Source organism: Chiloscyllium plagiosum, unplaced genomic scaffold, assembly GCF_037043375.1.
Source record: "Chiloscyllium plagiosum isolate Xiang-an unplaced genomic scaffold, Cpla_swu_hap1 HiC_scaffold_9, whole genome shotgun sequence".
NCBI lineage: Eukaryota > Metazoa > Chordata > Chondrichthyes > Orectolobiformes > Hemiscylliidae > Chiloscyllium > Chiloscyllium plagiosum.
In genome coordinates, this window is record NW_028270147.1 from 12,238,455 (window position 1) to 12,261,050 (window position 22,596).

The 22,596-nt window shown below is 45.1% G+C and overlaps 1 protein-coding gene across 1 annotated transcript in view; it reads left to right on the top strand.

Annotated features, from left to right (window-relative positions):
* Positions 1-22,596, top strand: part of vtg3 (vitellogenin 3, phosvitinless) — a 111,463-nt gene that overhangs the window by 45,036 nt on the left and 43,831 nt on the right. Inside the window, exons 15-21 of the mRNA XM_087990311.1 lie at positions 1,007-1,126; positions 2,422-2,611; positions 6,984-7,074; positions 7,229-7,414; positions 9,112-9,256; positions 9,344-9,563; positions 14,067-14,263. Coding sequence (XP_087846437.1) covers positions 1,007-1,126; positions 2,422-2,611; positions 6,984-7,074; positions 7,229-7,414; positions 9,112-9,256; positions 9,344-9,563; positions 14,067-14,263 — 1,149 coding nt within the window. The remainder of the gene's footprint in view (positions 1-1,006; positions 1,127-2,421; positions 2,612-6,983; positions 7,075-7,228; positions 7,415-9,111; positions 9,257-9,343; positions 9,564-14,066; positions 14,264-22,596) is intronic.

Here is a 22,596-nt window from a genome sequence, read left to right on the forward strand (position 1 = left end):
AAGCAGTGACTGCAGATGCTGGAAACCAGATTCTAGATTAGTGGTGCTGGAAGAGCATAGCAGTTCAGGCAGCATCCAAGGAGCAGCGAAATCGACATTTCAGGCAAAAGTCCTTCATCAGGAATAAAGGCAGTAAGCCTGAAGCGTGAAGAGATAAGCTAGAGGCGGGTGGGGGTGGGGAGAAAGTAGCATAGAGTACAATGGGTGAGTGGGGAAGGGGATGAAGGTGATAGGTCAGGGAGGAGAGGGTGGAGTGGATAGTTGGAAAAGGAAATAGGCAGGTAGGACAAGTCCGGACAAGTCATGGGGAGAGTGCTGAGCTGGAAGTTTGAACTAGGGTGAAACTGTTGACTTCAACAGTTTCCTCATTTCCCCTTCCCCCACCTCACCCTAGTTCCAAACTTCCAGCTCAGCACTGTCCCCATGACTTGTCCGGACTTGTCCTACCTGCCTATCTCTTTTTCCACCTATCCACTCCACCCTCTCCTCCCTGACCTATCACCTTCATCCCCTCCCCCACTCACCCATTGTACTCTATGCTACTTTCTCCCCACCCCCACCCTCCTCTAGCTTATCTCTCCACGCTTCAGGCTCACTGCCTTTATTCCTGATGAAGGGCTTTTGCCCAAAACGTCGATGTCGCTGCTCCTTGGATGCTGCCTGAACTGCTGTGCTCTTCCAGCACCACTAACCCAGAAGCAGGCTGCTTTATGTCCAGTTGTGACTCAAAGGGCATCTTGGTGGTGTTGTTATTCCCATGCAGTTGTGCCCTGGTGCAGGTAGGTGTTGAACACTCAACTCTAAGGGATACATTCCAAGAAGCCATTGGAAAGTTATTGAAGTACATGCCATGTGGTGCACCACAGTTCAGAGAGTAAACCCCTCCTCAAAGCTCTTGCAGAAATATTAACCTTGCTGAGAAACACAGCCATTCTCTAATTTTGTTTCAGATTTATAACGTGTTTTCACATCTTCCTCTTCTCATTTGTTTGTTGCTGCCTTCTAGGTACCTGGTTGGAAACCAATACCCACAAAAAAAGCCCTGGCAGCTGCCTACATCAAGTTGTTTGGTCAAGAACTTGCTTTTGTCGAATTTGACCAAAATAATATACAAGAGGCCATTAAGGTATTGACTACACTTCTGAGTTGGATTGCATCAGTGAGGAAGAAGTGGATTTTTACATGATTTACCATTAGACCAGCTTTATAATTACAGATTTCCATTGAATTCAAATTTCACCATTTGCCATGGCGAGATTTGAACTCATGACTCCCAGTGCTATCCTGGGGCTCTGGGTTACGAGTTCAGTGACACGACCACTGCCCCAACACCTCCTGAATAAGTAGTGATTTGATTGCTTTAAACCCAGTAATGAACTTAGTAGTGTCAGTAGGAGGTCATCTCAATTGCACAGGATTGTCACACACCCACAACAATATGGGATCATTTCCAATTCCTAACCACCCCCCAGGGTCTGGAAAACTTGATGAAGTCCCAACGTGGGATTTGACACAGCTCTAACCCATTGAGTATTTTTAATGTAGAGGTGGCAAAATGAGGCAGGGTAATCAAGAGTTAGCAGGGTCAATGTGAATGTGAATTAGAAACACAAAATCGATTAACCATGATCCCACTGAATGGCTGAGTAGGCTTGAGGGGCTGAATACCCTACTCATTCTCCTATTTTCGTGCATCCCCAAAGTGATATTATGACCCACTCTACTGCTTTGCAAGGAGGCAAAAGTGAGGACTGCAGATGCTGGAGATCAGAGTCTAACTTAGAGTGGTGCTGGAAAAGCACAGCAGGTCAGGCAGCATCCTGCTCCTCGGATACTGCCTGACCTGCTGTGCTTTGTAGGGAGGCAGGTGCAAAGATCACTCACCACTTCTGAAGAAGGGTCACTGGACGTGAAACATTGACTCTGCTTTCTCTCCGCAGATGCTGCCAGACCTGTTGAGTTTTTCCATCTAATCCTGTTTTTGTCACCTGCCACTTCTTCACACTGCATGGCCAAAGTAGACATCCCTCCCTCTCCTTCCCAAACCAAAACCCCTTCCCAGGGAGGTAAACATACTTCACCCCCCTCAGTGTATTCTGGATCTGAAATTCCGCAAGTGGGGTGACCTTTTAGGCTAACATGTAAGGAGTGGATGGAGGATCGAGCAGGAATTCCCAAAGTCAGAAGGAACAACCTGCTCCTGAGTCTCGAGACCAAGAAAGTGGAGTTAAGGTAGAACTATTGTATTGAATGGCAGGGCATATCCAATGGCCAAACCTCGCTCCTATTTTCCTTTGGCCTGTGGTTTTTGCCAGTTTACCCTGAGATAATGTGGGAGAGTGGTGGAATTCCAAGATCTAGGTCAGGGAGATCTAGCACAACAAATTTATTGTGTTCCTTTCCTTTTTTTGTTTCACACAGCTCATCAGCAACCAAGGGAGAATGGACAACCTCATCAAGAAACTGATAAATCAGCTTCAGCAAGGAATCACAACACAGTGGACCAAACCCTTGCTGGCAGCTGAGATCCGGCACATTGTGCCAACATCACTTGGATTGCCAATGGAACTGACTTTTTACTACACTGTCGTGTCAGCAGTTACAGCACAGGGTAAAGGCTTTGTATCTGGAGTACTGAGTACAGTTTTGGCCCCTTTAAGGAAGGACATACCTGCACTGGAGGTCATTCAGGGGTGATTAATTCCGGAGATGAAAGGTTGTCTAAAAAGGAGAGATTGAATCGTTTACACCTGTACTTGCTAGAGTTTAGAAGGGTGAGAGGAGATCTATTTGAGTTATGTAAGACATGCAAGGGGATTGACAAATTAGATGTAGAGAGGATGTTTCCTCACATGCAGCAACCTAGGATAAGAGGTCATAGTTTTAGGATAAGGGATGGCAAATTTAAAACACATGAGAAGGAACTGCTTCTTTTGAAGGGTCATGACTCTATGGAATTCACTGTGCAATGGATTGCCAGAACATTGAATAAATTTAAGGAGTAGATAGACAGATTGTGAATGAGTAATGTGTTAAAGTGTATTGGGGAGTAGGCAGGAAAGTGGAGTTGAGGCTGTGATGAGATCAGCCATGATCCAATTAAATGGCAGAGTAGGCTTGAGGAACCAAATGGCCTACACCTGTTCTGAGTTTTGACGTTCGTATGTTTGTAAGTTTCTGTGACTGAGGGAGGCCTTGGGGAAACTTGCTGTCAGTAGGAACAGCTCAGGAAGGTCATAGCTTAGTGGCACTATTACTACACCATTGATCCAATGCTATGAGGACTCAGGTTCGCATCCCACTATGACAGAAGGTAGAATTTGAATTCAGTCCAAAACAAATCTGGAATTAAGAGTCTAATGATGATAAAACCATTGTCAATTGTCAAGTAAAACCCATATGGCTCAGTAATATCCTCTAGGGAAGGAAGCTGCCATCCTTACCTGTAGGAGCAATTTACTACAGAGACTGGAATCTGTAATGACATCAAAAAATACTGGAAATCACAGCAGGTCAGGCAACATCCGTGGAAACAATCCAAGCTAACATTTCAAGTCTAACTGATTCTTTATCAGCGCTCTGATGAAGAGTTGTCTAGACTCAAAATGTTAGCTTGCTCTCTCTCTCCTTCATTTCAGTGCCATCCTTACCTGGACTGGCCTATATGTAGGTAGTTAAAAATCACACGACACCAGATTATAGTCCAACAGGTTTAATTGGGAGCACTATCTTTCGGAGCGCTGCTCCTTCATCAGGTGGTTCATGGCCTACATGTGATGCCAAACCTACAGCAATGTGATTGACTCTTAACTTCCCTCCGGACAATCAAGGATGGGCAATAAATATTGGCCTAAACAGTGACCCAGCATCCCGTGAATGATAGAAAAAAAGTTACTGCTGGCCTCCCAGTTGACCACCTACAGCCTAAAGCAGATGGGCCTGCAGATTCACGAAGCTGTTACAAGCATGCTGTGAAGTCTGAGCACCCGCACTCAGACCGCTGGGCACCATTGGGGCAGCAAGGAGATCTCTACACACATGCCCTGTGAGCAGGGAATGTAAAAAATTTAAATGTAGGAGGATGTGATCAAACGTTTCAATGGGAAGGACTCCATTTACATGGCTCACTGGCAAGAAAAGACTGTCAACATCATCAAAGACCCATTGTATCCCCTGTAATGCTCTCCTAAGACCTTTCCGTCAGGCAGAAGATACAGAAACCTGAACACCACACCAGCAGGTTCAGGAAAAGCTTCTGTCAGCCATTATTAGCCTGATGAATGGATTCTCTAGCCTCAAATAATACTGCTATAACGCTGATCTTGCCTGGTGCACGCCCTGTGCAATGTAACCTGAATGCCTCTGTCTAAGTCTTTCTGATCTGTACAGCCTTGCTTTCTATGATCCACCTGTACTGCTCAGAAACAAAACTTTTCACTGTACTTAGGTACATGAAATGGTAAATCAATCAATCAATCAAGGGGAAGGTCCTTTAGGCGAAATATTGGGGCAAGTGGGTTTCTGTCATTTCTGCGATCTGTCTGGGATGTCCAGTTTCCAAAAGCACTACCCCGACCCACCCTCACCCCACTCCCTCTTCACACAGCATCAACTAAATGCCAGCACCCTGTAAACTAACTAGTAATGGGAAGTTGAATGATGGCTTCATGGAGCAAGAAGACAAGCCGCTTAGCAACTGGCCTAGCAACCATCCACTGGTAAACCTCCCCAGCTTCTGCTCCATTCCAATACCCACCCGGTGCTGGGACAATTCACTCCAAAAGGGAGTAAATGATGGTGGAAAAAGAGGTCAATATTTTTTTAAAAAGTAAGCTTCCATTTATATCAAGTTTCATTGCACCTCTGAGAAACGTTGAAATAGGATGACACATTTAAATCCCTGGCCCTCCCACTGAGACTATTCCAACATTCACCAAATTCTTGCTGATTTGTATCTCAGTTCTATTTATCTTCCTTCCCTTTCAGTTTTGGAATCTTTTGACTATCAAATGCTTGTCCATCTCAGACTTCAGGGCTTCAATTGTACACAAACATTCATGGCCCTCTGGGAAAGAGGATTCCAAGTTTCTGCTGCTTATTGTGTGATATAGCCAGGGGAAGATATGATGGTCCCGACCAAATGGCCTTTATCAGTGTTACAGAAATTCTGGGATTCTGATATAAGATGCCGACTGATTTTCCTTCATAACAATTTAACATTAGGAATCATAGACAGGTAGATTGTGAGAATCCTTTCTCCATGGCAAACATGTCTGAGACCAGAGGGCATAAGTTGAAGGTGAGGAGTGAGAGGTTTGGAGGAGATCTGAGAAAAACATTTTTTCACCTAGAGGATATATCAAACACACTGCCTGAGAGGGTGGTAGAGGCTGGTACTCACGCAACATTTAAGGATGTTAAAATGCCAGGGCAGCACAGTAGCTCAGTGGTTAGCACTGCTTCCTCACAGCACTAGGGACCTGGGTTCGATTCCTCCCTCAGGCAATTGTATGTATGGAGTTTGCACGTTCTCACCTGTCTGTGTGGGTTTCCTCTGCTTTCTTGTCCTGGTTTTCCCCCACAATCCTAACCTGTCCAGGTTAGGTGGATTGGCTGTGCTAAGTTGCCCATAGTGTCTAGGGATGTGTAGGTTAGGTGTGTTAGCCATGGAACTTGCAGGGATAGGGTAGAGGATGTGTTTGGGTTGGATACTCTACAGAGGCTTGGTGTAGACATGGGTGAATGGCCTGTTTCCACGCTGTCTGGGTTCAATGTGGTCCAACATTAGATAGTAGGCTATAGATACATGAGCTGAAAATGTGTTGCTGGAAAAGCGCAGCAGGTCAGGCAGCATCCAAGGAACAGGAGAATCGATGTTTTGGGCATAAGCCCTTCTTCAGGCTTATGCCCGAAACGTCGATTCTCCCGTTCCTTGGATGCTGCCTGACCTGCTACGCTTTTCCAGCAACAGATTTTCAGCTCTGATCTCTAGCATCTGCAGCCCTCACTTTCTCCTTATAGATACATGAGATTAGTGTAGTTTAGTGATTGTTTGGTCAGCACAGATATGGTGGGCCAAAGGGCCTGTTTCTGCACTGAATGACTCTAATTAGACCACTCTCTTTAGGAAACAGTTTCCCTCTATCAATCCCGTTGAATCAGATAAACTTTTTCAAAATGCTTCACGCTTCATCACTTATTCTGAGTGATCATTGTTATCTAAGCTTACAGGACAAGAATTTTGTGCAGTACAAGGTCTCATAGTAACCAGATGAAAAATCATTGACTCTGCTCTTGAGCGTGTTGTTAAATGAGATATTTCAGCCAGCTTATTGGAAAACGCCCCTTAGTGTTTTTGTTGGTTTTAGCCGTGAGCTGTCTTTTATTGACTAATAGAGGCACTATTAGTCAGGGAGAAAGTGAGGTCTGCAGATGCTGGAGATCAAAGTTGAAACTTTATTGCTGGAACAGCACAGCAGGTCAGGCAGCATCCAGGGAACAGGAGATTCGACGTTTCGGGCACAGGCCCTTCTTCAGGAATCACTATTAGTCAGAACAAGGCAAACTAGAGGAGTTGATTATTATCCTCCTCACATCTTCCCCAAAATCTTAGCCAGTCTTTTATTCCAATTCCAACATTGACTGTGTATTTCCAATATTTTCCATCCTTTTTTCTAGAATTCCGGTATTTGTAGTTTAGGTTGGCAAACCCAATTCATTTAAATGACACAAAAACAGAAGTTGCAGGCAACACCCAGCAGGTCAGGCAGCAGCCGCAGGAAGAAAAAAGGGTTAATGTTTTGAGTCCAGTTACTCTTCAAGTTCTCAAAACATTGACTCTGCTTTCTTCCCACAGATGCTGCCAGAGCTGCTGAGTTTCTCCAGCAATTTCAGTCTTTGTTTCAGCTCTCCAGCATCTGCAGTTCTTTATTTTGTTTGGCTAACTTTTCTTGTTGTGTTTCCTAAATTAATTCTTCCAACAGCCAATGTGAAGTTCAATCCCATCCCTTCCAACGTTACCATGGTTCAGTTCCTGAACACCACTATTCAGGCAGACGTTCAGCTCAGACCAAGGTATTTGCTTCTCGCAGTCATGAATGAACTGCCAGGGTGAAGGGGGCAAACATTTTTTCATCTGTGAACTTCTGTCAAGCAGATCTCTTTTCATCTTGACTTTCTGAAGGTATTGCCTCTCAGACTTTTCTTTTTTTACGATGTTTCTTTGCAGTTCGGTCAAAGATGTCATCGCCGTCATGGGAATAAACACCCCTCTGGTTCAGGCGGGTGTGGAAATACAATTGAAAACAAGCACTTTTGTCCCCGTGAACTTCACTGCTAGAGTAAACTTAAGGAAGAGTAATATCAAAATTGAAACACCCCCATGGAAACAGGAAGATGAGCTGTTTTCTGCTAGGTAACAGAAATCCTAACCCACTCAAACATTCTTTTAATGTTCCTTTTTCTGGTCAATCATGATTTGTATTTACAGCAAGCTGGCATCTACAGGACCAGAAGTGTGCCGCAAAATGAAATTATTTAAGGACTATGTTGAGAGGGCGGGTAAGTGGAGCTGAGTCCATAAGCAGAATCAGCCATGATCTTATGGAATGGCAGAGCAAGCTCAATGGGCCAAATGGCCTACTCCTGCTCCTTATTAGGTTCTCATTTTTCTTCCAATTGATCAAGAGGTCCACATAATCGACTAAGTATAGAAACCTAATGCAGGGTACACCCTTCACTGTTATACTCTATTTACATTTCTCAATCACGGGCGGCACGGTGGCACAGTGGTTAGCACTGCTGCCTCACAGCGCCAGAGACCCGGGTTCAATTCCCACCTCAGGCAGCTATCTGTGTGGAGTTTGCACATTCTCCCCGTGTCTGTGTGGATTTGCTCCGGTTTCCTCCCACAGTCCAAAAATGTGCAGGTTAGGTGAATTGGCCATGCTAAATTACCCATAGAGTTAGGTGAAGGGGTAAATGTAGGGGAATGGGTCTGGGTGGGTTGCTCTTCAGAGGGTCGGTGTGGACTTGTTGGGCCGAAGGGCCTGTTTCCACACTTTAAGTAATCTAATCTAATCTAATCAGGAAGGCTAAAGGAACATAGAGAGAAAAATAATTTGCATATGTAGAGCCTATTTTGTGACCTCAGGATGATCCAAATCAGTTTAGTACTGATGAAGTATTTTCGAAGCATGGACAGTTTTGAATGTAGAGTAACAGGAGGGTAGAGATCTGGAAGTGGCATTCCAGAGAGTTCTGGATCGATGACATTCATTTGTCCTTATTTGCATATTACTTCATTCACTAAAATTAATGAACAAGACATGATCTGCTCACATTATAATAAGGAGTGATATAATGGATTTTTACATGTGAATGTTTTTGACTAGTGTGGGGTCAATAGAAAATGTGGAGGATAGGTGAGCCTGGAGGTATCAAAAGCATAAAAATTGAATTCATGGCGTTAAAGTCACCTTTGAAAGCACCAGGTCAGTGAAAGACACATTGCCAGACAGATCAAGTGCTTTCTAGCCAGGTAAGTATCTTTTTAAACTATGATCATTCTTACTTTTTAACAATCATAGTAGTTAATTTGCAGACGATGCAGCTTTGCCTGAAAACAATGCAGTCTCAGTGTTGTTCAGTGTAGATGAGGCTTAAGTAATGGTTAGGATAAGAGGAATCTTTTGTATTCACTCGAGAGGGTTATGTTTAATATTCCATCGAGCGGGCGTGCCTGCAACAGTGCAGCACTCTCGCTGTAGTGCACAGAATTAGAATTAGATTTTAAAATTAAAAGTGGATTTTATTGTCACGTGTATACTCAAGTAGAGAAAGACATGAGCGCAGCATACAATGTCACAAAACCAGAATCTCAAAAGAAGAGCAGCAGAAATAAAAGAAAATCAAAAGTCACAAAAATTGTCTGGATCTCAATGTTTAAAGGAATGCCAGCCTAGATTTTGTATTCATGTCTATATTGTGAGATTGTGTACCCTGAAACTTCTGATGGAGGTTAGTTGGAGAGAGGAGACTAGCAGATGAAGTTGACATGAAGTGAGCTTGATGATGCCATTGGTCTCTGCTTCTGTTTTAATGTCTACATAGGTCACGGGCTTTTGCCTTCTCGAGAAATATTGAAGACCCAGCCTCCGCGAAAATCACTCCACTGCTATCGAGCAGGGAGTTCAGAATGATGAACAGAGAATTGAATTTAGCAAAGAATTCAACAGCAGATAAAGAGAGAGTGATGGTAACGACAAAGACCCTCTAGTTGTTTTCTCCTTGGGGTTTCAGTTGTGGAGTGCTTCAACAGTTTTAATGTGTGCTTGCCCTGCAGGAGAAAGTCTTGCCTCTAGCTATACCACAAGGATCCGTGTGCTCTGCTGAAGATCAACCTGATGTCCCAAGCCCAACAGTCCGCCAGGCTTGTGCTAAGTTCAGCACATTTGGAGTTCAAGTTTGTTACAAGACTAGTGCTGAAAACACTGCCTTCACCAGCAGCTCACCATTGTACAGACTCATTGGCGATAAATCAGTTGTAGTCACAGTCAAACCAGGTAAATGCATTCATGAAAGGAAACAAAACTTGCATTTATAAAGCTCCTTTCACTGTGTCAAGACATTGTAATGCCCTTCATAGGTCACGTTCAGTGTCAGTGTCAATCTCCTTCCTCTTTGGATGAAAATGGTTGCAGGGAGATGGGAAAAAGGCAGGTGATTCGCACTGGGTGATAGAACCAGTGCAGGCACAGTGGGCCAAATGGCCTCCTTATGTGCCTTAACAATTCTGCGATGTTGAGTAAGCATGGACACTTGGGGATGGATTGTTGTTCCCTGAATGGGACTGTTTCAGAAGTAGGTCACCAATAAGAATGGTGCCAATGTCACTGTGCCAGATGTGCGACTCCATTCCCAAGCTTGGGACAGTCGGATGTCTTGGCTGCATTTGCAACATTAAGGAGCTCATTAAGAGTTCACTTTCCAAAGTCCTGAAATTTTCTTGGGGATGGAAGCTCTTGAGAGCTGCGTGAAGCTGAACAGCTCCAGTCCATCTGCAACATCGTCTGCCGTGTTAACATGCTTCTTGTGATGTTTATCAAGTGGCAAATTTGATGTAAATCTATTGCACAGTAATGATACCTCAATATAAGAAACTTTCTAGCCCTATACTGATCCTCTAGCTTTCTACTAATCTAAATTGTGCACATTTTGTCTTTCAATTTGATGCTATTTTTATCATCCCTGGTTAACCATGGTTGGCTTTTCATTTTTTTTGGAATCCTTATTTATTACTGGGATATATAAGGTCATAGAGACGAGCAGCACAGAAACAGACCCTTCGGTCCAACTCATCCATGCTGACCAGATATCCTAAATTAATCTAGTCCCATTTGCCAGCACTTAGCCCATATCTCTCTCAACTCTTCTTATTCATGTATCCATCATATATGTCTTTTAAATGTTGCAATTGTACTAGCCTCCACCACTTCCTCTGGCAGCTCATTCCATACACGCACCACCCTCTGCGTGAAAAGGTTGCCCCTTAGGTCCCTTTTAATTTTTTTCCCTCTCACCCTAAACCTATGCCCTCCAGTTTTGGATCCCTCCACCCCAGGTTTCACGACATTGTCCATTTATCCTATCCATGCCCTTCCTGTTTTATAAACCTCTATAAGGTCACCCCTCAGCCTCCAATGCTCCAGGATCGATTACTTTTTCTACACTTAATATTTTACCTTCACCCAAATGGATTCTTGATCTTCTGGTCCAATAACATTTATTGCTATTTTATTTATACTATCTCATACTAATAAAGCTACCCCATCACTCTTTCTTTCTGCTTGTTGTTTTGAAATATCACATTCCTCTAAATATTTAGTTCCCATGTCTCCTAATGGTTATATGATTATACCCATTAACCTGTATTTGTGCAGTTAATTCATTCACTTTGTACCAAAAACAAACAAAAAGCCATTAATTTTATACATTTACCATTTTCTCTTCTTTTGAACCTATTTCCTGCTGTTTCTCTATGTTTGTACTCTCTGATCCTTCCTGTTCCACTCTGGGTGTCATTACCCAAGTAGCTGCCCTGTGATGATGCCACATCCTCTTGTTTTGTAAGCCTGCTTACATAGAGAGTCACAGCATCAGACAGCATGGAAACAGACCCTTCAGACCAACTCGTCCATCCTGACCAGGATTCCCAAACTAAACTAGTCTCATTTGCACGTGTTTGGCCCAAATCCCTCAATGATGTGGAGGTGCCGGTGTTGGACTGGGGTGGGCAAGGTCAGAAGTCACATGACACCAGATTATGATCCAACGGATTTATTTGAAATCACAACCCTTTGGAGTGCTGCCCCTTTCTGAAGTGACAAAGGGCAGCGCTCTGAAAGTTTGTGATTTCAAATAAACCTGTTGGACTATAACCTGGTGTTGTGTGATTTCTGACCATATCCCTCAAAACTTTTCCTATCCATGTACCTGTCCAATTGTCTTTTAAACATTGTAACTGTACTTGCATCTATCACTTCCTCTGGCAGTGCATTCCACATATATGTGAAAAAGTTACCCCTCAGGTTCCTTTTAAATCTTTCCCCTCTCACCTTAAATCTATGCCCTCTAGTTTTGAACTCCCCTACCCGAGGGAAAAAGACTTTGTTATTTATCTTATCTAAGCCCCTCATGATTTTACAAACCCCTCAGAGGTCACCTCTCAATCTCCAAAGCTCCAGGGAGAACCGTCCCAGCATTTCCAGCCTCTTCTAATAACTCAAATCCTGGTAACATTCTTGTAAATCTTTTCTGCACCGTTCCCAGTTTAATAACATCCTTCCGAACTGCAACATGTTATCCCAACTCCTGCATTCAGTGCTCTGACTTATAAAAGCAAGTGTGCCATACACCTTCTTCACCACCCAGTCTATCCGTGACGTCACCTTTATGGAACTATGTACCTGAACCCCTTGAGCCACTCTGTTCACCAACATTCCCCAGGGCCCTAATATTAACTCTGTAAGCCCTGCCCTTGTTTATTTTACCAAAATGCAACATGCATATTTATCTAAATTAAATTCCATCTGTCACTTCTTTGCCCATTGGCCCATCTGCTCGAGATCCCGTTGTACTCTGAGGTAACTTTCTTCATTGTCCACGATACCAGCAATTGTAGTGTCATCTGCAAATTTATTGATCATGCTTGCTACTTTCTCATCCAAATCATTTATATAAATGATAAACAATAGTGAACCCAGTGATCCCTGTGGAATACAGGCCTCCAATCCAATGAACAAACCTCCACCATCCTCTATCTCCTACAATCAAGCCAATTTTGTATCCAATTGGCCAACTCTCTGTGGATCCCACGTGATCCAGTTTTACTAACTAGTCTATCATGTGGAACCTTGTCGTCGGCCTGGCAAAAGTCCATGTAGACAACATCTATCTTCTTGATCATGTCCTCAAAAAACTCAAACAAGTTTGTGAGACACGATTTCCCACACACAAAGCAATGATGATGATCCCTGATCAGTCCTTGCCTGTCCAATTGCATGTAAATCCTATCTCTCAGAATCCCCTCCAAATAGCTTACTCACCATTCAACACCAGGTTATAGTCCAACAGGTTTACTTGAAACCACAAGCTTTCAGAGCACTGCTCCTTCATCAGGTGAAGTGGAGGGAAGCACACAGGCACAGAATAACAACTCTTCTCAGGGGGATTATTTTTAATTATCTCTTTGCGTTAATTAATTAGTTCATAGGTCATCCCTTCAGCTATTCAGCTGTTAACACGTTACTCACACCATCTGACACTTTTCATCACCTGCAAAGACTTTTTATTTAGCCTGCTGACACTCTACGCACACCATTTATACTTATCTGTTGACACTCTTCATTACCTGTCTATTTCCCATCCCATCAGAGCTGCTCTATTCTACCACTACCAACACCCCACAATCTCCCACAACATTCAAGCAACATGACACCATCCAGAACAAAACAGCTCCTTGATTGACATTGCATCCACAAGCATCCACTTCCTCCACCACTGACACTCAATAGCAGCAGTGTGTACTATCCACAAGATGCACTGCAGAAATTCACCAAATATCACTGGGGTGGCACAGTGGCTCAGTGGTTAGCACTGCTGCCTCACAGTAGTAGGGTCCAAGGTTCAATTCCTGACTCGGGCGACTGTCTGCGTGGAGTATGCACATTCTCACAGTGTCTGCGTGGGTTTGCTCCAGTTTCCTTCCACAGTCCAAAGATGTGCAGGTCAGGTGAATTGGCGATGTTAAATTGCCCATAGTGATAGGTGCATTCGTCAGAGGGGGGGGGGGGTGGGTTACACTTCGGAGGATCAGTGTGGACTTGTTGGGCTGAAGGGCCTGTTTCCACACTGTAGGGAATCTAACCTAATCTATTGGGTTTCAACTGTGCAAGAACTGTAACAAACACTACATTGGACAAACAGACAGAAAACTAGCCACCAGGATACATGAACACCAACTAGCCATAAAAAGATATGACCCTCTCTCACTAGTATCCTCACATGCAGATGAGAAAGGGCACCACTTCAACTGGGACAATACATCCATCCTAGGACAAGCCAAACAAAGACATGCACGAGAATTCCTAGAAGCATGGTATTCCAACCGGAATTCTATCAACACATTGAGTTAGACCCTATCTACCACCCTCTGAGAAAAGGAACCGGAAGTGACTTCACCACAGGAAATAACATCACCACCGGAAATGACATCACCAACTCAAAGAAACCCAAACATATAAATAGAAAGCAGGAATTTTCAGCATTGCTCCGCATGAGGTCCACTGAAGATGTTACCTAGTAAGATAACAAAACATCTGGAAATGAACCTTATAATAGCACTTTTTCATGATTGTGAGACAGTAACATTCTTAACCGTGACGGGTTAAAAGTGACGGGTTAACTGCAGGAACATTGGATGTGACAGTTCAGGCCTTTGTGTTTTTGGTTTAGGACAGATGTATCGCGCACATTAACAAAGGCTTTTTTTCATTTTAAATTTGTAGTTATCACACCAACAGCGATCAAAAAATTGCAAGTCGAATTGCAGCTGCAATCTGGGGAGCAATTGATTGGAAGAGTTCGTCATTTGATGAGGAAAAGTAACGTGAGTGACACAGATTTGTCAGAACCCACAATGCCCAAAGGCAAATTAGCCCTTCTGAAACTGAAGAAAAAAGCTCATGAAAATGTTCGGCATCAGGTAAATATTCTTTTATATCAGAGATAACTAATCTTCTGTATTACCTTCTTTGATGGTGTATCACAGCAAGCAGCAGAGGTGGGTCATCTACTCTGCTCCTCTGGCTGAAAATATTTGCAAATGCATTTTTCCTTTGACTTTTGCGCTGATATCCTGCCTGTTATTGACAGCTGCCACCTTTGGTTATCATTTTAATTGTCTACTGCAATTGGTGACTGCAGAGCTTTCATCTGATCACCTGATTATGGGATCACTTAGAGTCAGAGTCATAGAGATGTACAGCATGAAAACAGATCCTTCAGTCCAACCTGTCCATGCTGACCAGATATCACAACCCAAACCAGTCCCACCTGCCAGCACCCGGCCTATATCCCTCCAAACCCTTCCTATTCATATACCCATCCAGATGCCTTTTAAATGTTGCAATTGTACCAGCCTCCACCACTTCCTCTGGAAGCTCATTCCATACCCGTGCCACCCTCTGCATGAAAAAGTTGTCCCTTAGGTCTCTTCTATATCTTTCCCCTCTCACCATAAACCTATGCCCTCTTGTTCTGGACTGCCACGGAAGATATTTTGTCTATTTACCCTATCCATGCCCCCAGTGATTTTATAAACCTCTATAAGGTCACCCCTCAGCCTCCGACGCTCCAGGGAAAACAGCCCCAGCCTATTCAACCTCTCCCTATAGCTCAAATCCTCCAAACCTGGCAACATCCTTGTAAATCTTTTCAGAACCCTTTTAAGTTTCGCAACATCTTTCTGATAGGAAGGAGACCAGAATTGCATGCAATATTCCAAAAGTGGCCTAACCAATGTCCTGTACAGCCATAACACGGCCTTCCAACTCCTGTACTCAATACTCTGACCAATAAAGGAAAGCATTCACTATCCTATCTACCTGCCACTCCACTTTCAAGGAGCTATGAACCTGCACTCCAAGGTCTCTTTGTTCAGCAACACTCCCTAGGACCTTACCATTAAGTGTATAAGTCCTGCTAAGATTTGCTTTCCCAAAATGCAGTACCTTGCATTTGTCTGAACTAAACTCCATCTGCCATTTCTCAGCCCATTGGCCCATCTGATCAAGATCCTGTTGTAATCTGAGGTAACCTCCTTCGCTGTCCACACCTCCAATTTTGGTGTCATCTGCAAACTTACTAACTATACTACCTATTCTCATATCCAAATCATTTATATAAATGATGAAAAGAAGTGGACACAGCACCGATCCTTGTGGCACTCCCCTGGTCACAGGCCTCCAGTCTGAAAAACAACGCTCCACCATCACCTTCTGACTTCTACCTTTGAGCCAGTTCTGTACCCAAATGGTGAATTCTCCCTGTATTCCATGAGATCTAGCCTTGCTAATCAATCTCCCATGGGGAACCTTGTCAAAAGCCTTACTGAAGTCCATATAGATCACGTCCACCATTCTGCCCTCATCAATCCTCTTTGTTGCTTCTTCAAAAAACTTAATCAAGTTTTTGAGACATGATTTCCCACTCAGAAAGCCCCAGCTATGCCTGCCTCTTCGTCGGATATGTTGAACAGTCCATCTTCCACAGCTACACTGGCACCACCCCCCACCTTTTCCTCCGCTACATCGATGACTGTATCAGTGCTACCTCGTGCTCCCACGAGGAGGTTGAACAGTTTATCCACTTTACTAACACCCTCTACCCTGACCTCAAATTTACCTGGACAGTCTCAGACTCCTCCCTCCCCTTCCTAGACCTCGCCATTTCTATCTCGGGCGACCGACTCAACACGGACATTCACTACAAACCGACCGACTCCCACAGCTACCGAGATTACACCTCCACCCACCCTGCCCCCTGTAAAAACGTCATCCCATATTCCTAATTCCTTCACCTCCACCGCATCTGCTCCCAGGAGGACCAATTCTAATACCGAACAACCCAGATGGCCTCCTTCTTCAAAGACCGCAATTTCCCCTCAAACGTGGTCGACGATGCTCTCCACTGCATCACCTCCACTTCCCGCTCCTCCGCCTTTGAACCCCGCCCCTCCAATCGCCACCAGGACAGAACCCCACTGGTCCTCACCTACCACCCCACCAACCTCCATATACATCGTATCATCCTTCGTCATTTCCACCACCTCCAAACAGACCCCACCACCAAGGATATATTTCCCTCCTGTCCCCTATCAGCATTCCAGAAAGACCATTCCCTCCGTGACTCCCTCGTCAGGTCCACATCCCCCACCAACCCAACATCCACTCCCGGCACCTTCCCCTGCAACCGCAAGAAATGCAAAACCTTTGCCCACACCTCCCCCCTTACTCCCCTCCAAGACCCCAAGGGATCCTTCCATATCCATCACAAATTCACCTGCACCTCCACACACATCATTTACTGCATCCGCTGCACCCGATGTGGCCTCCTCTACATTGGGTAGATAGGCCGCCTACTTGCGGAACGTTTCAGAGAACACCTCTGGGACACCCGCCCCAACCAACGCAACCGCCCCGTGGCTGAACACTTTAACTCCCCTTCCCACTCCGTCGCCAGACCATGGCAACATGACGCCTGGAGGAAGAGCGCCTCATCTTCCACCTAGGAACCCTCCAACCACAAGGGATGAATGCAGATTTCTCCAGCTTCCTCATTTCCCCTTCCCTCACCTTATCTCAGTCCCAACCCTCGGACTCAGCACCGCCTTCTTGACCTGCAATCTTCTTCCCGACCTCTCCACCCCCACCCCCTCTCCGGCCTGTCACCCTCACCTTAACCTCCTCCCACCTATCGCAATCCCAACACCCTCCCCCAAGTCCCTTCTCCCTACCTTTTATCTTAGCCTGCTTGGGACATCCTCCTCATTCCTGAAGAAGGGCTTATGCCCGAAACGTCGATTCTCCTGCTCCTTGGATACTGCCTGACCTGCTGCGCTTTTCCAGCAACACATTTTTCAGCTCTGATCTCCAGCATCTGCAGCCCTCACTTTCTCCACGCACAAAGCCATGTTGACGATCCCCAATCAATTCTTGCCTTTCCAAATACATATACATCCTGTCCCTCAAGATCTCCTCCAACAATTTGCCCACCACCGAGGTCAGGCTCACAGGTCTATAGTTCCCTTATTAAACAGTGGCACCATGTTTGCCAACCTCCAGTCTTCCAGCACCTCATCTGTGACTATTGATGATACAAATATCTCAGCAACGGTCTGGATTAGTGGTGCTGGAAGAGCACAGCAGTTCAGGCAACATCCGAGGAGCAGTAGAATCGATGTTTCGGACAAAAGCCCTTCATCAGGAATACAGACAGAGAGCCTGACGGGTGGAGAGATAAGTGAGAGGAGGGTGGGAGTGGGGAGAAAGTAGCATAGAGTACAATAGGTGAGTGGGGGAGGGGATGAAGGTGATAGGTCGGGGGGGAGGGTGGAGTGGATAGGTGGAAAAGGAGATAGGCAGGTAGCACAAGTCTGGACAAGTCATGGGGACAGTGCTGAGCTGGAAGGTTGGAACTGAGGTGAGGTGGGGGAAGGGGAAATGAGGAAACTGTTGAAGTCCACATTGATGCCCTGGGGTTGAAGTGTTCCGAGGCAGAAGATGAGGCGTTCTTCCTCCAGGTGTCTGGTGGTGAGGGAGCGGTGGTGAAGGAGGCCCAGGACCTCCATGTCCTCGGCAGAGTGGGAGGGGGAGTTGAAATGTTGGGCCACAGGGCGGTGTGGTTGATTGGTGCAGGTGTCCCGGAGATGTTCCCTAAAGCGCTCTGCTGGGAGGCGTCCAGTCTCCCCAATATAGAGGAGACCGCATCAGGAGCAACTGATACAATAAATGATATTGGCGGATGTGCAGGTAAAACTTTGATGGATGTGGAAGGCTCCTTTAGGGCCTTGGATGGAGGTGAGGAAGGAGGTGTGGGCGCAGGTTTTGCAGTTCCTGCGGTGGCAGGGGAAGGTGCCAGGATGGGAGGGTGGGTTGTAGGGGGGCGTGGACCTGACCAGGTAGTCACGGAGGGAACGGTCTTTGCGGAAGGCGGAAAGGGATGGGGAGGGAAATATATCCCTGGTGGTGGGGTCTGTTTGGAGGTGACGGAAATGTCGGCGGATAATTTGGTTTAGCAAAGGTTGGTAGGGTGGAAGGTGAGCACCAGGGGCGTTCTGTCCTTGTTACGGTTGGAGGGGTGGGGTCTGAGGGCGGAGGTGCAGATGTGGACGAGATGCATTGGAGGGCATCTTTAATCATGTGGGAAGGGAAATTGCGGTCTCTAAAGAAGGAGGCCATCTGGTGTGTTCTGTGGTGGAACTGGTCCTCCTGGGAGCAGATACGGCGGAGGCGGAGGAATTGGGAATACGGGATGGCATTTTGCAGGAGGTTGGGTGGGAAGAGGTGTAATCCAGGTAGCTGTGGGAGTCGGTGGGTTTGTAAAAAAATGTCGGTGTCTAGTCGGTCATCATTAATGGAGAAGGAGAGGTCCAGGAAGGGGAGGGAGGTGTCAGAGATGGTCCAGGTAGATTTAAGGTCAGGGTGAAATGTGTTGGTGAAGTTGATGAATTGCTCAACCTCCTCGCGGGAGCACGAGGTGGCGCCAATGCAGTCATCAATTTAGCGGAGGAAGAGGTGGGGAGTGGTGCCAGTGTAATTACGGAAGACCGACTGTTCTATGTAGCCAACAAAGAGACAGGCATAGCTGGGGCCCATACGGGTGCCCATGGCTACCCCTTTGGACTGGAGGAAGTGGGAGGATTCGAATTACCTATCTCAGCAAGGGGCCCAGCAATCACTTCCCTGGTTTCCCACAGAGTTCTAGGGTACACCTGATCAGGTCCTGGGGATTTATCCACTTTTATGTGTTTCAAGACAGGGTAAAAACAAGGACTGCAGCTGCTGGAAACCAGAGTCTAGATTAGAGTGGTGCAGGTCAGGCAGCATCCGAGGAGCAGGAAAATCCATGTTTCGGACAAAAGCCCTTAATCAGGAATAGAGGCAGGGAGCCTGCAGAGTGGAGAGACAAATGAGAGGGGGGTGGGGACCGACATCCTCCTCTATAATATGGGCATTTTTCAAGATGTCATCATCTATTTCTCTACATTCTGTATCTTCCATATCCTTTTCCACAGTAAACACTGATGCAAAATACTCGTTTAGTATCTCTCCCAACTCCTGTGGCTCCACACAAAGGCCACCTTGCTGATCTTTGAGGGGCCCTATTCTCTCCCTAGTTACCCTTTTGTCCCTAATGTAATTGTAAACACCCTTTCGATTCTCCTTAACTCTATTTACCAAACTTATCTCATGTCCCCTTTTTGCCCTCCTGCATTTCCCTCTTAAGTATACTTCTATTGCCTTTGTACTCACAAGGTTCATTCGAGCTATCCTGTCTATACCTGATATATGTTTCCTTCTTTTTCTTAACCAAACCCTCAATTTCTTTAGTCATCCAGCATTCCCTATACCTACCAGTCTTCACTCTATCTTTCGCTTGCTGCCTCTGATGGTTAGCATTAAAGCAGTCTTGTGTTGTCACTGAAACAGGTTGACACCTCAGTTTTAAGACGGATTGATCAGATCACATAATGCTGATTTGACAGACTTTGAACTCCTCATTGAACAATATTTGTTGGTGGAGTGTGGGATATGCTAGGCCACAAAGTTACAAATTATGGTCAAGTACAATTGTGCAGCTCCTAATGGCCCAAGCTCCTTGTAAGTCTAACCCAGTCTAGCACAGTGGCAGAAGTACGCAGTGATCATATAATCATAGAATCCCTATAGTGTGGGACCAGGTCATTCAAGTGCAGACTAACCCTCCAAATGACATCCCATCTAGTCCCACTCCCTTACTCTATCCCCGTAACCCTGCATTTCCCATAGTTCTGGTCACCGCATTATAGGAAGGTGGTGGAAGCTTTCGAAAGAGTGCAGAGGAGATTTACCAGGATGTTGCCTAGTATGGAGTGAAGGTCTTATGAGGTAAGTCTAAGAGATTGGAGGCTGTTTTCATTAGAGAGAAGAAGGTTGAGAGGTGACTTAATTGAGACATATAAGATAATCAGAGGGTTAGATAGGGTGGACAATGAGATTTTCCCTTGTATAGAGTTTTAAATTGAGAGGTGATAGATATAGAACGGATGTCAGAGGTAATTTCTTTACTCAGAGTAATAGGGGCGTGGAATGCTCTGCCTGCAAGAGTAGTAGACTCTTCAACTTTAAGGGCATTTAAATGGTCATTGAATAAATATATGGATGAAAATGGAATAGTGTAGATAGGCTTCACATTGGTCAGCACAACATCAAGGGCCAAGGGCCTGTACAGCACTGTGATGATCAACGTTCTCTGTACTCCACCTAGCCTGCACATCCCTGGACACTATGCACAATTTAGCACAGCCAATCTATCTAACCTGCAAATCATTGGACAGTGGGAGGAAACACGAGAACCCCAGGGGGAGCTTACACAGACACAGGGGTAATGTGCAAACTCCACACAGATAGTCATCCGAGGATGGAATTAAACCTGGGTCCATAGCGCAGAAGTTTTAACCACTGAGCCACCATCATTCCTACCAGCACTGTCATAGACTAATTGCAAGTGTGACAAGTATTTTATTGATGGTGTTATGGATCTAGCCAGATCTGCTCAAAGCATTTCAAGAAAGTAGCCCAGACCCTAATTGTGCTAGTTGTTTTAAGCAGGTGTAATGCGGATATTTCAGGAAGGATGCTGCTGGTCAAACCCCGGAGTTTTAAACAAAACAGAATTTTATTTACAAGATTATCAAATGAAACACAAACGAAAGAGAGCAGAATATAGATTAGCTTAACCTGTCCAAAAAGCCAACAAATTATGCCCAACTTAATGATCCTGTTCCAAATAATTGCAACAATTCACATACACACAAAAGGTAAAATCAAATACAGCATCTTACATCAGAGGTGTCAGAGAGAGTAGAGGATCAGCATTGATCTGCTTCTTTGGATCCAGCAGCTTTTACAACTGCCTTACTGCTTTCAGTGAATAGCCAAATCAGAGAAAGACTGAGCTGGGAGAACTGGCCAGTCCCCTTTCATTGTATCAGGGTTTGTTTTACTTAAAAGCCTTTTGCCTGACACAGTATCTATTAGCTGCAATCAAATTGGCTCTAAAGCCCTTCAACCCCAGACTTTTCACAACCTGTGCTTTTTCGACTTCCTGAAAATAAAACCCAGGACAACATCACCTTGTTAAAGGAGCAGCATCATCACGATGGCAATTGAAGTCTTCCACCTAGAGCGCATTCCAAGTCCTGGACATGCTCAGTGCTTCCTGCAAATAGTGTTCCACATGTGGGTGTATTGATTCATCAGATCAGGCTGGGTGGGACGCAGCAAGCAACAGGGGGTTTCTCTTACTGATGCTTGAACTATTGTCATGAGATTAATTTCATGGAGTCCTAAGACAATCAAAATAGAAAACTCTTAATGAGCTCCCTTCCGACTGTGTACTTCAGTGTCATTTCCTCTGGTGACTCCCTCCTTCCTTTGGGACAGAGGAAAGCTAAAGTTACCACAGTATGACCAGACCATTGGGCTGTTCTCCCATTAGAGAGAAACAACTGGTGGTGGTTTAACCTGGGACAGAATATACCCAAGGATGGTGATCAGCACCTTGGCTGCAACATATAACTCAGTGAGTAAGATTGTGTCAGTCTGTTGCTTGACTAATACAGAGGAACCTTGATTATCCGAAGGACACGGGCGGGGAGTATTCCATTCGGAGAATCGAAATCTGAATAATCGAATGCTGGATAACACAGTTTAGCCAAGCATCAGGACTTTACAATCTTGCCAGATAACCTGATATTTGGATAATCAAATGCTAGATAATCGAGGTTCCCCTGTACATGACGTGGAGGTGTTGGCATTGGACTCGGCTGGACAAGATCAGAAGTCACGTGACACCAAGTTATAGTCCAACAGTTTTATTTGAAATCACAAGCTTTCAGAGCACTGCTCCTTTGTCAGGTAAAGTCAGGTGACAAAGGGGCAGCATTCCGAAAGTGTGTGATTTCAAATAAACCTGTTGGACTATAACCTGGTATCATGTGACTTCTGACCTTGACTCATGCACGGGACAGCTCTCCCAATTTTCACACAAGTCTCTGGTTGATATGAAGAGGATTCTGCAAGGTCTGTATTGTCTCTAGTGTTTAGGTCAATGAGAAGTCACGGGTGGCACAGTGGTTACTGCTGTTACCTCACTGTGCCAGGAACCTGGGCTCGATTCCAGCTTTGGGTGACTGTCTGTGTGAAGTTTGCACATTCTCCCCATATCTGCGTGGGTTTCCTCCAGGTGCTCCAGTTTCCTCCCACAGTCCAAAGA